Source organism: Mixophyes fleayi, chromosome 9, assembly GCF_038048845.1.
Source record: "Mixophyes fleayi isolate aMixFle1 chromosome 9, aMixFle1.hap1, whole genome shotgun sequence".
NCBI lineage: Eukaryota > Metazoa > Chordata > Amphibia > Anura > Limnodynastidae > Mixophyes > Mixophyes fleayi.
In genome coordinates this window covers 46,022,915-46,035,960 of record NC_134410.1, presented here as the reverse complement: position 1 = coordinate 46,035,960, position 13,046 = coordinate 46,022,915, and the positions used below count along the sequence as shown (strand labels likewise).

Genomic DNA, 13,046 nt, shown 5'->3' with positions numbered 1-13,046 from the left:
ACTCCTAGAGGGGGAAACTGACAAACCCAGCATTTCTCAAATAACAGGAAATTCTTCATCGAGGGTTTTCTTCTAAAATACTGCTCAGTTTATGCCAATTTAAGTCTTAAATGAATCATGACAATGAGAGACTCTCTTTATTGCATGTGTTTGAAGGTTTATTATCAAAGTGTTCCTAGAACAGTGTTGGCTAACCTGTGACACTCCAGGAGTTGTGAAACTGCAAGTCCCAGCATGCTTTGCCAAGATATAGCAGCTTATTGCTGGAAGGGTATGCTGGGACTTGTAGTTTCACAACATCTGGAGTGTCACAGGTTAGCCAACACTGGCCTTGAAACACATTTTACCATGGAAAGAATAGGGACGAGTTTGGTTGTCTGGCATTGCTGACTAGCAGGAAAATTCAAGGCCTTTTGCAGGGAGGACAGGCTGTGTGCATAACTGTAAAATGGGCAATGTCTCCCTGATGTGCCTTCTCCAAACCTGCCAGCTCATTTAAATAATCCTGTTTCACAAATTAAAATCTCATTTTTTTCAATTAAGAGCACAACTAGGAACACTAGTGTTCCTAACCCCAGTCTGTGCCCTACTGCTCCCATTGGACAATGAACAGTGAAAACTTTTGCACCTTTCAGACTTTACCTTCTTGGCTTGCAAATCGATGCACTTATCCATAAAATTGGGTGTAGTGATACAAACGTAGATGTGTGACATCACAAAAGACTATTTGCACTGCTGTGTGGCTTGTTTGTAGATGAGCCTAAGTGACCATCAATTTAAGTCCTGTGCACACAAGAGTTGGTTAATTCAATCTTTCATCTGTTTCATTTTTGAGAGGTGCATGGTAGAGAGATTAAAGCTCTCATAGATGTAATTGATCTCTATGGATAGACGAGGTGTCTGTACAATGCACATAAGTGTCCACGCAAGACTGATTACAGAGCAAAGACATGGCAATGCTTTTGACAGCAGTGTACAAATGCCATCAGTGATGCGAGCTTTTCTATTATCCGTTCACCTGTCACCAATGGAACAGAAGAGAGACTTTAATAAATAGCGCCTTAAGACTAATGAAGGAGCCTCCCTGGCCAATAGGCAATATAGCTGAGTACAAACATCTGAACTTGAGATGTCAGATATTTCACAGTCTATCATTATATGGTGACTTTTACTTTTACATTTATGAATGTTGTAAGGTGAAAGAGCATAGCTGAGAGTGGATTAATAATACCTTATAAAATCTCATCTTACCAGTTAAACTATACTGTAGTATATGTACTGTATGTAAGGATGTTATGTACCATATATATCATCTCAAAGTTATATTTGTGAAGCACAACATTTTGTACTATGTGGTTGTCCTTATGTTTATGATAACTGAGAGAAATGATGAATGAATGGTTTGTCGATATTTCTAATACATTATGATGAAGTTGATGATAGATGTGTTTATTTAGAGATTACCACATAATGGTGTAATTGACGCAGAGGTCTAGAGATACTTTTGTGGTATAGAACCAGGTCAAACAAAAGAGTCACTTGAGTAGCTCTCACGGACTTGTATTTAGGATACGTTGGCATATTAAATAGGACTCCCTTTCTATGGTTCTAGTGGTACTAGGCAAATGTTTAACAAGGTTGAATAGCAAGATGCCGCTTAAGAACATCAGCGAAGTCATGGATGCTGTGTTATTCGACGTGACGAAAAAAGCGGAAAAAGTTGCAAATTCTATTACACCCCAATAATTAAAAAGATTAATTATGAATATGATTTATTTTAAGGTATTTGTCTTTCCTGAAGCCACTTCTCCATTACCACTGGCACCCATTCACTGCTGCTTCTGTTCAGAGCAGCACTAAGTGGGACATAACACAACATTCCAACAGTAGGGGTAAAACTCCTGACTGCTGGGACTGTTCACTAGACTTGGGACTGTAGGAAGGTACAGTTGTACAGCCTGGGTATAATTTTCAGTATCTGTTCTTAAACTGCACAGAACCACCCTTGTTTTTCTGCATGTAAGCAGTGCCGGATTATGGGAATGGAGGCCCATGGGCTAAGGGGGCCTCCATTCCCCCGTGAGGGCCCCCGCCCCGTTATCCGAGCTGCCCGCCCCCCCAGCACTTACCTCCTTCTCCGGCGCGCTGTACACTCTTTACTGAGGAGATCTCGTGAGAGTGAGACTCACGAGATCTCCTCAGTAAGGAGACTACAGCTCGCCGGGGAAGGACCGCAGTGAAAGTGCTCAGCAGCACTGATCGCGCCGAGGGCGCCCCCGCCCCCGACTGATCAATACTGCTGCTGAGCACTTTCAAGGGCCCCCTGGATGCCATAGGCCCCTGGGCTGTAGCCCAGTTAGCCCTATGGTTAATCCGGCCCTGCATGTAAGATATCATTGTAAACGTCTGTTCTTATTCTGCATGTGTGGACTGCTCAGCACAGCTTCTCCTTGGCGTATACTGGATATAATTATCAGAACCTATTCCTATTATTATCTTTCTTTGAGTAAATGTATTGTTGTTGTAACTTACTTCTGAAATGAAGGGTAATGTGCGGCAATTTTGGAGCTTAGAGGGTCGCACTATGCGCCCCCTGAAGTGTATCAGGTTGCCCACCACTGACCACTGTGCTATTTTCTTACTATGGTATATCATTTCTTTTTTAGGTATTTTTCGCTTCGATACAGTCTGGTGGCAGCAGTCAAATATACTTCATGACTCTTGGACAAAACGCTCTATTCAACTGGTAAACAAGGTTATGGCTCTGGAGGAACTTAAAATAAAGTGACTGTCAGACGCTTTGGAATTAATGTGCACTATAAACCAAAAACGTACCAGTGTTGGTGCTGCTTCTTGGTTGTGTCGGAGGCACTTGTTGGGTGAACACGAACCAGATACACATGTAGCATTACATTGTTTCAGTAGGGTTATGTCTACTATTTGTAGCATGAATTTTGCACATATATCATTTTAATGTTATATAAGATCCATTGTTAAACCACTATAGCTGACAAAGCAACGTTGGGAGTTGTGGTTTTTTTGACAGTTGCAGAAGAAATATCTACTTCAATAGATCAGGTTATAAATGTTTGTGTCTATAATTAAGAAAACAAACATTACATATATTTTACTGGTACAGTACATGGATATTTTTCACAGTAATATAGCTCATATTCCTTAACATCAGATCGGTTACTCATTTTTTTTTTTTTTGGCCATCAGTGTATTGTTACCAATAATTTAAGAAACTGTGTATTCTGGATAGCAACAGAACTCCGTGAAATTGCACTTTTGCCTCAGAATTGGATCATGCTCCACTGACACTGTAATATAAATCTTACTTGAAGGACAGGGAATTCTATTGAAATATAGAAACCTTATATTCTGCAATGTAAAATATATCTGTAATATAGTTTGAGTGACATTTTAGTTATCAGAGGAAAGCATGAAAAATTAATTAATTTTATGTATGTAGATTAAGTTACTTTGCTATTGTAAAGGCATTTCATGGAATTCTAACATGACATAGAACAGCAATTTAAGATAAAACTAATATAATCAAAATAACGAATCTGAGGGACATTGTTCATTCTTGATTAGAAAGATTATATATATACATGTTTTAGAAGGGCATATTTAAGGCCTTTAACCTTATAGAGATTTATAGGTAATACTTATATGGTTTACAGCCAGTGTGAGCCCAATTTAGGAGTATATTTAGTTTATGCCTCATCTTACGTTATTCTATGGGAGTCATTCATCAGACAGATATGTCATGACACTTGAATTAATTTACCTTATAAATAATACATCAAGACATTTCTATTTTACATGCTATAAGAATTTTGATGAATTTGTGTTATGATTCTGTTTTATGCATATGCTGTGTTTAATTTCAACATAAGATTAAATGGAACCTAATGTTTAAAAATTAGATAACATTTCAAAAAATTATAGTAGGTTATAATTATCTGAATACTATTGCATATATTGTTTACTGAACGCTGCCATATTTCCCTCATTTCTTTGCAGTCAGCAATGACTGGGATTTTAGAACTAATACATGTTATATTATCCATTTATTACATTTAATGCCATGCACGGATTCCACTTTAATAGATTTTAATATAGAGATTTATTATACTTTATTTAGTTCTGGTTTAAGGACAAAAAAAACCACACAAATCTACAATATAGGATTTGTAAAGGTTGGTCACACAGCTGTCCATTAAATGACTGTGAAGGCAGTCAGTTATATCTTTGATGCATGGCCACTGGTAATACAAGCCCCATGTCCAGTATACAGTATAGTCCAGTGCTGGTTTACAAAGGAGCCCTGAATGCTCATCCGATCATGTGCTGCTGCTTCAAGGGACCAGCCTGCTACATGCACTCAGTATCTGTAATCTGAATTGTCAAAGATTATCAGCTCTTTTTCATTTATTGACCTCTGACTGGCTGCTAAATTTCAATGAATGAAAAGCAACCATAGCATTAGTAATTCATATGGCCACAAGTTAAGTTACTAGCAGGTGCTGATTTTCTGCTTTCGGGGACGGGTGTGTGTGTTTTTGGGGATATGAGACTCTGTAGTGGTCCACCAAAGGAATAGCCAGCCATACAGTGCTTTGATTGATGCTAACGCTATTGCTGATTGGAGAGTACACTCTCCTACTCTGTTTTTAGTCTGGCCCTTCTTTACTGTCTTCTATTTCTCTATAAGGTCTCATACACACAGCAGTTATTGCAAACTGTACTTGAAGTAGGGATTATTGATCCTTAGGTTTATCAAATGTGGTGTTACAGATGGCAGAAAGAGTCAAGTCAGTGCATAGTAGGGGAAACCTGTGCAGATGCTTTATTTATGCTTTTTTTTTTTTTTGACCCAATGCCATTAGAAGCCATGCATGCTCATGCCATGCACTGCCTCCACTGTGTTTTACAGATAATGTGGTATGCTTCGGGTCATGAGCCATTCCAAGCCTTCTCCATACTTGTTTCTTCCCATCATTCTGGTACAAGTTGATCTTGGTTTTATCTGTCCAAAGAATGCTGTTTTGCAACTGGGCTGACGTTTTTAGATGTTTTAGGCAAAGTCTAATCTGGCCTTTCTATTCTTGAGGCCTATGAATGGTTTGCACCTTGTGATGAGCCCTCTGTATTTGCTCTCATTAAATCTTCTCTTTATGGTAGACTTGGATAATGATATGTATGCCTTCCTCCTGGAGAGTGTTCTTCACTTGGCTGCTTGTTGTAAAGGGGATTTTCTTTACCATGGAAAGGATCCTGCGATCATCCACCACTGATATCTTCCGTGGACGTCCAGGCCTTTTTGTGTTTGCAAACTCACTAGTGTGTTCTTTATCTCAGAATGTACCAAACGGCTGGTTTGGCCACTGCTAAGGTTAACCCTGTCTCTCTGACAGATTGGTTGTGGTTCACAGCAACAGTTCGCAAATGCAATGCCACACTTGGAATCACCTCCAGACCTTTTGACTGCGTAATTGATAAATAAATAAATAAACAAAGGAATAGACCACACCTGTCCATGAAATAACTTTTGAGTCAATTGTCCAATGCTTTTGGTCCTTTGAAAAAGAGGGGGCTACATATTAAACAGCAGTAAATCCTAAACCCTTCCTCCAATTTGGATGTGAATACCAAATGGTATATCTAAAAAATCAAACATACGGGGGCTCTTGCATGGTTTTATTAAAAGTAATGCAGATTCAACATGTATCAGAAATAAAATATATATGCACATATCACAGCAATAAGTTGAATCTCCGTTCATTTATTTCCACACATATCCAGCTTGGAGTTACAGTCATATAATCACTGACACTGAGACAATCCCTCTACGCGTTTCATCGAACAGACTTCGTCAGGAGGCGTGGCCCCATAGTAAAACAGACACGTTTTTATAGGGTCATTCGATTATTCACACACATGTACAAATTATCTCATTCATTAGCTCCATATACTGTTATCGACTTCAGTATAAACTTTATTTCATTATACTAGGCATACTTAAACACTTCTTAAAATATGCCATGTTATCCAATTTATTTAGTCTCACTTTTTTGAAAGTCATCTTTTACACCTACACATCTTGAACATTTCTGTTTTGTTCCGATCTATAGTAGCAAAATGCATACCTAAAATCATTTCTACTCACTTTAACTTATCAACCATTCTAAGAAAATCTTTATTCCCTTGATCCTAAACCTTACTCATCTGTACAAATACCTCTATATCATTTACATAATCCCTCATAATACCTGTCAGCAGTTAAAAATCAGCCTGAAGTCGCGATTCATACTGTTCCCTTGCGATACAGCGTTACCCATTATTCAAGTAAATCTCATAATACATGTAAAAGTATGAAAAATCATCCGGCAGTGGCAATCTCATAATACCTATCAGAATTTAAAAACAAAATGAGAAACAGGGGGCAATCACGATCCTCAGTGTTCCCTGTTTTTTCAGATGCAGCAGGCACTGTTTCTCATTGCTTTAGGGCATCTATTAGTAACATAATTAGCTCTGTTGGCTTTTAGTTCACACCTACGTTTAAACCGATATGCAGTGTTTACTTTTTATATAGAACATCGAGGCGAAAGATATTCTATACAGAGAAGCGCACAAGGAAATATCTTATTAGTATCTTTCTCTGTGTGCACATTTCATAATCCTCATCAAGATTTATTTATATAGCGCACCAAATTCTGTAGCATTTACATTTGGGGACAAACGTAGTAATACACAATACTTAGGTAATATAGACAAAGAGGTGAGAAGGCTCTGCTTGCAAGCTTACAATCTATGGGGCAATTGGAGTTGTATACATGAGGTTAAAACTACATATTGCATTTCGGTCCAGCCAGACTGCAAAGATAAAAAGTGATTAGTATGCTAAATGATCCAGTCACACAGCAATGTTGGTTAGGGGGTCAAAGTGCTGTTTTCTTGTGTGAATTGTGTAAAGGGTGGTAATCGGATAACTTAGTGAGGTGAAGAAGGTGGTTGAGGAATATTATAAGCTTGCCTGAAGAGGTGGGTTTTCAGAGAACACTTGAAGGTTTCTAGACCAGAAGAAAGTCTTATTATGCAAGGGAGGGAATTCCATAGAGTGGGTGCAGCTCGAAAAAAGTCCTGTAAATGGCAATAGGAGAATGTGATGAGAATGGAGGAGAGACGTAAATCTTGTAGAGAACGAAGTTGTCAAGTTGGGAGATATTTTGAGACAAGTAAGGAGATGTATGTTAGTGCAGTTTTGTTAATGGCTTTGTAGGTTAGTAGAATATTTTATATTGGATTTGGTGAAAAATGGTAACCAATGTAGAGACTGACAGGGTAGTTCAGCAGAGGAAGAATGATTTGCACAATAGATCGTAGGCGTGAGAGTCTGTTTTGGGGAAGACCAGTAAGGAGGGAATTGCTAGTCGATGAAGGAGACGATGAGTGCATGAATTAAGGTGTTTGCATTGTCTTGTGTGAGGTATGTGCATATTCTGGAAATGTATTTTTTAGCTGTATGTAACATGATTTAGACATGAGTTGATGTGGGGAACAAAGGATAGTTCTGAGTTAAGGATCACACCTAGGCAGCGAGCTTGCAGGGTGGGATTTATGTCATGTCAACAGAAATAGAAAAGTCAGGTGGGTAACTTCTGTTGGCAGGTGGGAATATCATTAACTCTGTTTTTGAAAGATTGAGTTTTAGTTGGCGAGAGAACATCCAAGATGAAATGCCAGAAAAACCGTCAGTAAAGCAGGGACAACACAGATGGTGAGAGATCAGGAGAGGATAGATAAATGTGTATATCACCCGATAATTCTGAAATCCAAAGGAGCTTATTAGTTTTCCAATAGAAGTGGTATAGATAGATAGCAGCAGAGGACCTATCACTGAGTCTTGTGGTACTCCAACTGATAAAGGTAGTGGAGTAGAAGTGGATTCAGAGAAATTAACACTGAAAGAGTGATTAGATAGGTAGGATGAGAACCAGGATAGCACAGTGTCTTGAAAACCAAGGGACTGTAGTGTTTGTATGAGAAGAGAGTGATCAAAACAGTGTCAAATGCAGCAGAGAGATCCAGGAGAATTAGAAGAGAGTAATGACCTTTAGTTTTAGCTGGGATCAAATAATTGACAACCTTAGTCAACGCAGTTTCTGTGGAGTGTTGAGAATGAAAGCCAGACTGTAGAGGATCCAAAAGATTGTTTGCAGAAAGGAAGTGTGTGAGGCGAGTGTAGGCAAGTCTCTCTAGAAGCTTGGAGGGGCATGGGTGCTGAAGATGGGATGGTAATTTGAGAGAGTTTGGGGGTCAGAATTTTGTTTTATCAGAATAGGAGTAATCACTGTGTGCTTGTATAATGACGGGGAAGATACCAGTAGAGACAGAGATATTACAGATTTTAGTTAGAGGTGGAATGAGCACAGTAGACAAGAATCTACAAATTTGTGAGGGTATAGGATCAAGACAACACGAAGTAGAGTATGAAGATAAGAAGAGAGTAGAGACTTCATCTTCATTTGTGAGATCAACTGAAGAGAGGGTGTCAGAGGGTGCTGGGAAGGAATTGAGCTGATTGCTTGTCGAGGAAGATGATACCATTTGTAGTCTGATCGTATCAATCTTGTTCTTGAAGTAGGAAGCAAGATCCTGGGCACTGATACTAGATGGAAGGTTTGGGGTGGAGGATTGAGAAGAAATTATGTTAAAACAGGCATTTGGGGTTAGAAGCCTGAGCATAGATGAGAGATTGGTAGTATGTTTGTTTTGCAGTGTCCAGAACATTTCGATAGGAGTGGTAGATAAAAATATATGTGAAGAAATCATTAGCAGTATGAGATTTATGCCAGTGATGTTCTGCTTTACCAGAAAGATTTTTAAGATTTCATGATATAGTGTGTCACAGCCAACATCGAAGTTGATGTGTAGTATGAATATTCGCTGAAGCCACTTGATCGAGGGCTGTTGCTAGGGTTTGGTGAAAATGAGGTACTGCCATATCAGGGGAGGAGAATGTAGAGATTGGGGAAAGAAACTATTGGAGAGAGGTGGAAAACTGTTTTTGATTAAAAGAGTTAAGATTTCTGCGGGTATGAGGAGGCTTGGTAGAGTTTGACAGCGGAGAAGTTTAAGTAGTGGGGGTTAGCATGTAACCGATAAGGTGATGATCCAAGAGGGGGAAAGGGGGTGATAGATCACAGCAACACTCATAGCATATGAATAGCATGTACTTCAAAAGATGTGAACGTAAGTGATGGGACATTTGGTAGAACTGTGAATGTGCACTGTGGGGAGAAAAGTAGTCCAACCCCACTATCTTGTCTGCCTTCAGGTCTGGGGGTTTGGGTAAAATGGAGGCTGCCATGTGAAAGGGCTGCAGGTGAGGCAGTGCCTGATTTGTGTAATCCAGGTTTCAGTTATTGCCAGAATGTTGAGGTTGTTTGAGAGGAAGAGGTCATGTATGGAGGTAAGCTTGTTACAAACAGAGCGTTGCATTTGCTGACTGCAAATATATGTCCAGATTCCAAGGATATGGCCACTACATAGAAGATCCCTTTGGGGAGGAGGACTAGTAGAAATGAAGATTAACAATTTATGTTCTAGAACCCTACACAAAATGAACATAGGGTTAAAGCAAGGGATTATCTTCTGTCCCTACTAATGTACATCATGAGCTCCATTGGAGTAAAGATCAACATAGATTGAAATGGAAACTTACACTCAATGAGCATTTTGATAATAATCCTGTGAAGTTGAGTCTTTTGAGACATATACCATGCAGTTTTGAGTAAAGTCACAATTTGATCTACAGTAATGGAATGAACCAATAACAATACAAAACTCTTAAAGTGGCAGTATGAGAAAAAGTCATAGCTGAAACACAAGTTATCCAAAAGAATTTGACTCGAGGAAAGGAAGGCTTTACAAAATTTAAGTAGCCACCTGGATATCAACATCCATCCGGTGGACCAAGGAGGAGGGCTGGTTATTCAAAACATTGATGAATATAGAGGTGGAATACAAAGACAACTGGCTGACAGTGCAGTATACAAGAGACTATCAGGGATCCTACAATGACCTTTAATATGGAACTGGACAATTTGTTGAAATTAGCTGTTGATTTTAATCAGAAATTATGTGCTGCCTAGAGCCAACATTTCCCAATAAAACCATTACTATATTCAGTCCTTAAGGTTCACTAGTGCTTAGTTAATCTGGAAGGGCGATAATAATAACAACAAATCTTCTGTTAAAACTGCAGGCACTTCCTTCAATTCCTGATAATTGTCTACAGCACAGATTGATGTGTGCAATTTGTACACTAGTATACTACTTCATCAGTGATTATCTACTACAAGACAAGTTTTCAGTGGTAACAAGTATTACCAAGGTCCACAACTTGATTTATTTGCTTGAGTTCATGCTCACTGGGTATTTTTTCTGGTTTGACTATGCCTTCTATCTTCAACTGTCAGGCTGCGCAGTGGACTCAATGTAGAACTTTCTTATGACAATGGATTTATGTCAGAGATCTGTTAGAAATATGTTCTTCAATAATCTGGAAGCATCATGAAACCCTTCTTACAGGTTACATTGATTTACTAATTTTAGGGACAGGGCAGGTAAATGTTTGTAGAATTATTGGATGGTATCAACAAGTCTGATGCGATTAATTTTACATACAGGTGTAGTCCTATGCATTTTTTGGATGTGGTTGTCAGGAAGATATTATTATTATTATTATTGCAGATTTGTAAGCCACAGTGCTCCACAGCACTGTACAGTGGGGAAAACAGGACATACATAAAACAGTAACATATAAGACAAAATGTATGCAGACATGAAAACAAGGGGCCCTGCTCATGAGAGAGCTTACATTATAAATGGAAGAGTGCACAGCTGAAACAAGAGCATCAAGTGTGGCCAGGCCCGGCGCTCCCATTAAGCAAGGTTTGGCACTTGCTTAGGGCGCCGGGCTCTGGAGGGCGCCTGGAGGGCGCCACAGTATTCTAAAATACTTTAAAACTGTGCGGCGACCGCTGACCATATCTGTCACGGCCGCCGCACAGCATTCAGATGGACGGGGAGGGTGGGAAGAGGCTATTTTGTCACCACCGCCGCCTCTCTGCTCCGTCTCCTCCCCTCCACTCACGTCAGTGAGTGGAGGGGAGGAGACAGAGCAGAGAGGCGGCGGTGGTGAGACAAGGTAAGGAGAGGAGGGAGAGGAGGGAGAAGGGAGGTGGGCGGCGATTTTTGCGGGGGGGCGGCGTTTTTTGCGGGGGCGGGGGGGCAGCGCTTTTTTTAAAATGCCTAGGGCTTCGTGGACCCTAGCACCGGCCCTGAGTGTGGCTCAGAGTGGAGACAGTTGTGAGGGTGCATTAGTGTGAGTAGTATTGGTGGGAGTAGGGTAAGCTCTAATAAAGAGACGGGTTTGCAGAGAGCTTGTAAAGATTTGAAGGCTTTGGGAAAGTCTGATTGAGCGTGGATGGGAATTCCATAAGTGGGTAGCAGAAGAGGAGAAGTTTTGTAGGCGGGAGTGAGAGGTGGTTACATGAGATAAGGTGAGGTGCTGGTCAAAGGGAGGAAGTATTAGAGTTAAAGACACTGTAGGAGCGGTTCAAAAGGTAGGAAGTTAACCGGGAAAGAACTGTGTCATGAAGGCCAATGAAGTGAAGGGTGTGTAGGAGAAGAGGGTGATCGACAAAGTCCAAAAGCAGCAGAGACGTCCAGGAAGATGAATATGGAAAAATGACCATTAGACTTTGCAGTAAGTAGATCATTGATTGCTTTTGTGAGAGCCGTTTCAGTGAAATGTTGGGGGCGGAAGCCTTATTACAGAGAGTAGAGAATTAAGTGAGGAGACAGAAAGTGAGAAAGTCGCTCAGGTAGTTTGGTGGCAAAGGGAGCAGATAAATAGGTTGGTATTTGGAGAAAAAGGCTGGGACAAGAGATGATTTCTTTGCTGAGATTAGAGCATGTTTAAAGGAGGATATATAGAATGTGCTATTGGAGAGAGACAAGATAGGTAATCCGTTATAAACCTCAGGCTATTACAAACCTACAGATAGAAATACTATACTGAAGGCTAATGGACATCATGCTATGGCACTGAAAAGGGGATTACCATTTTCTCAAGTGTTAAGAGCTTGCCACATTGTGGGGTAAATGTATCAAGCTGAGAGTTTTCCGGTGGGTTTGAAAAGTGGAGATGTTGCCTATAGCAACCAATCAGAATCTAGCTATCATTTTGTAGAATGTACTAAATAAATAATAGCTAGAATCTGAATGGTTTTTTAAACCCGCTGGAAAACTCTCAGCTTGATACATTTACCCCTGTGAGTGGTCTGTCTGAAGCTGAAGAGCAGATTGATTTGATAGTTACAAGATTTGCTACTACTCTAGGAAACTTTTCCTGGCAAGTAAGAAACAAGTGCTAGCTACTCTAAGATCAAACACTTTAATTAATAGTGGTGATAACAGAGACCCATAGGTTAGTACTTTTATATAACAAGATGCTAAAGCAATTTGGCTAAGTACAGATAAAGAACTTCCTGCACTGAAGGAGGCCACCACTATGTCTTATTACAAATAGGCAGATGTATTAGAGAATATAGGGTGTATTTAACAAACTTTCTCATGTGTCATAGCATCCAATCAGATTCTAGCTAGAATGTACTAGATAAATGATAGCTAGAATCTGATTGGTTGTTATGTGCAACACCACCACTTTTCCCTTTTAGAAAGCTTGATAAATCTACCTCTATGTTGTACATACCCATTTCCCGTTCTTTTAAATGCCCACATTGCACAGTCTGCTAAGGTTTCCGACTACTCAGAATATACAGAAATATCCTATTTTACATTCCGTGGTCTCACACTAATGTTTTTGCATTATTATCTATTACTATTTTTTTCGGGGGTGGGCCGTGGCGCATGCAGGGGGGGTTTCTGGGCGGTGCTGTATACAGCACCGCCGCGGATGCTCCTTTGACAGCGCCGCGGCTGCTGTATAGTACAGTGCTGCC

At 39.9% G+C, this 13,046-nt stretch overlaps 1 protein-coding gene across 2 annotated transcripts in view; it reads left to right on the top strand.

Moving 5' to 3' along the window:
• Window positions 1–11,104, top strand: part of NRK (Nik related kinase) — a 184,988-nt gene extending 173,884 nt beyond the window's left edge. For both annotated transcript variants that reach the window (XM_075184270.1, XM_075184269.1), the window contains one exon: window positions 2,667–11,104. In XM_075184270.1, coding sequence (XP_075040371.1) covers window positions 2,667–2,750 — 84 coding nt within the window. In that variant the 3' untranslated portion in view covers window positions 2,751–11,104. The remainder of the gene's footprint in view (window positions 1–2,666) is intronic.
• The last annotated feature ends 1,942 nt before the right edge of the window (window positions 11,105–13,046 follow it).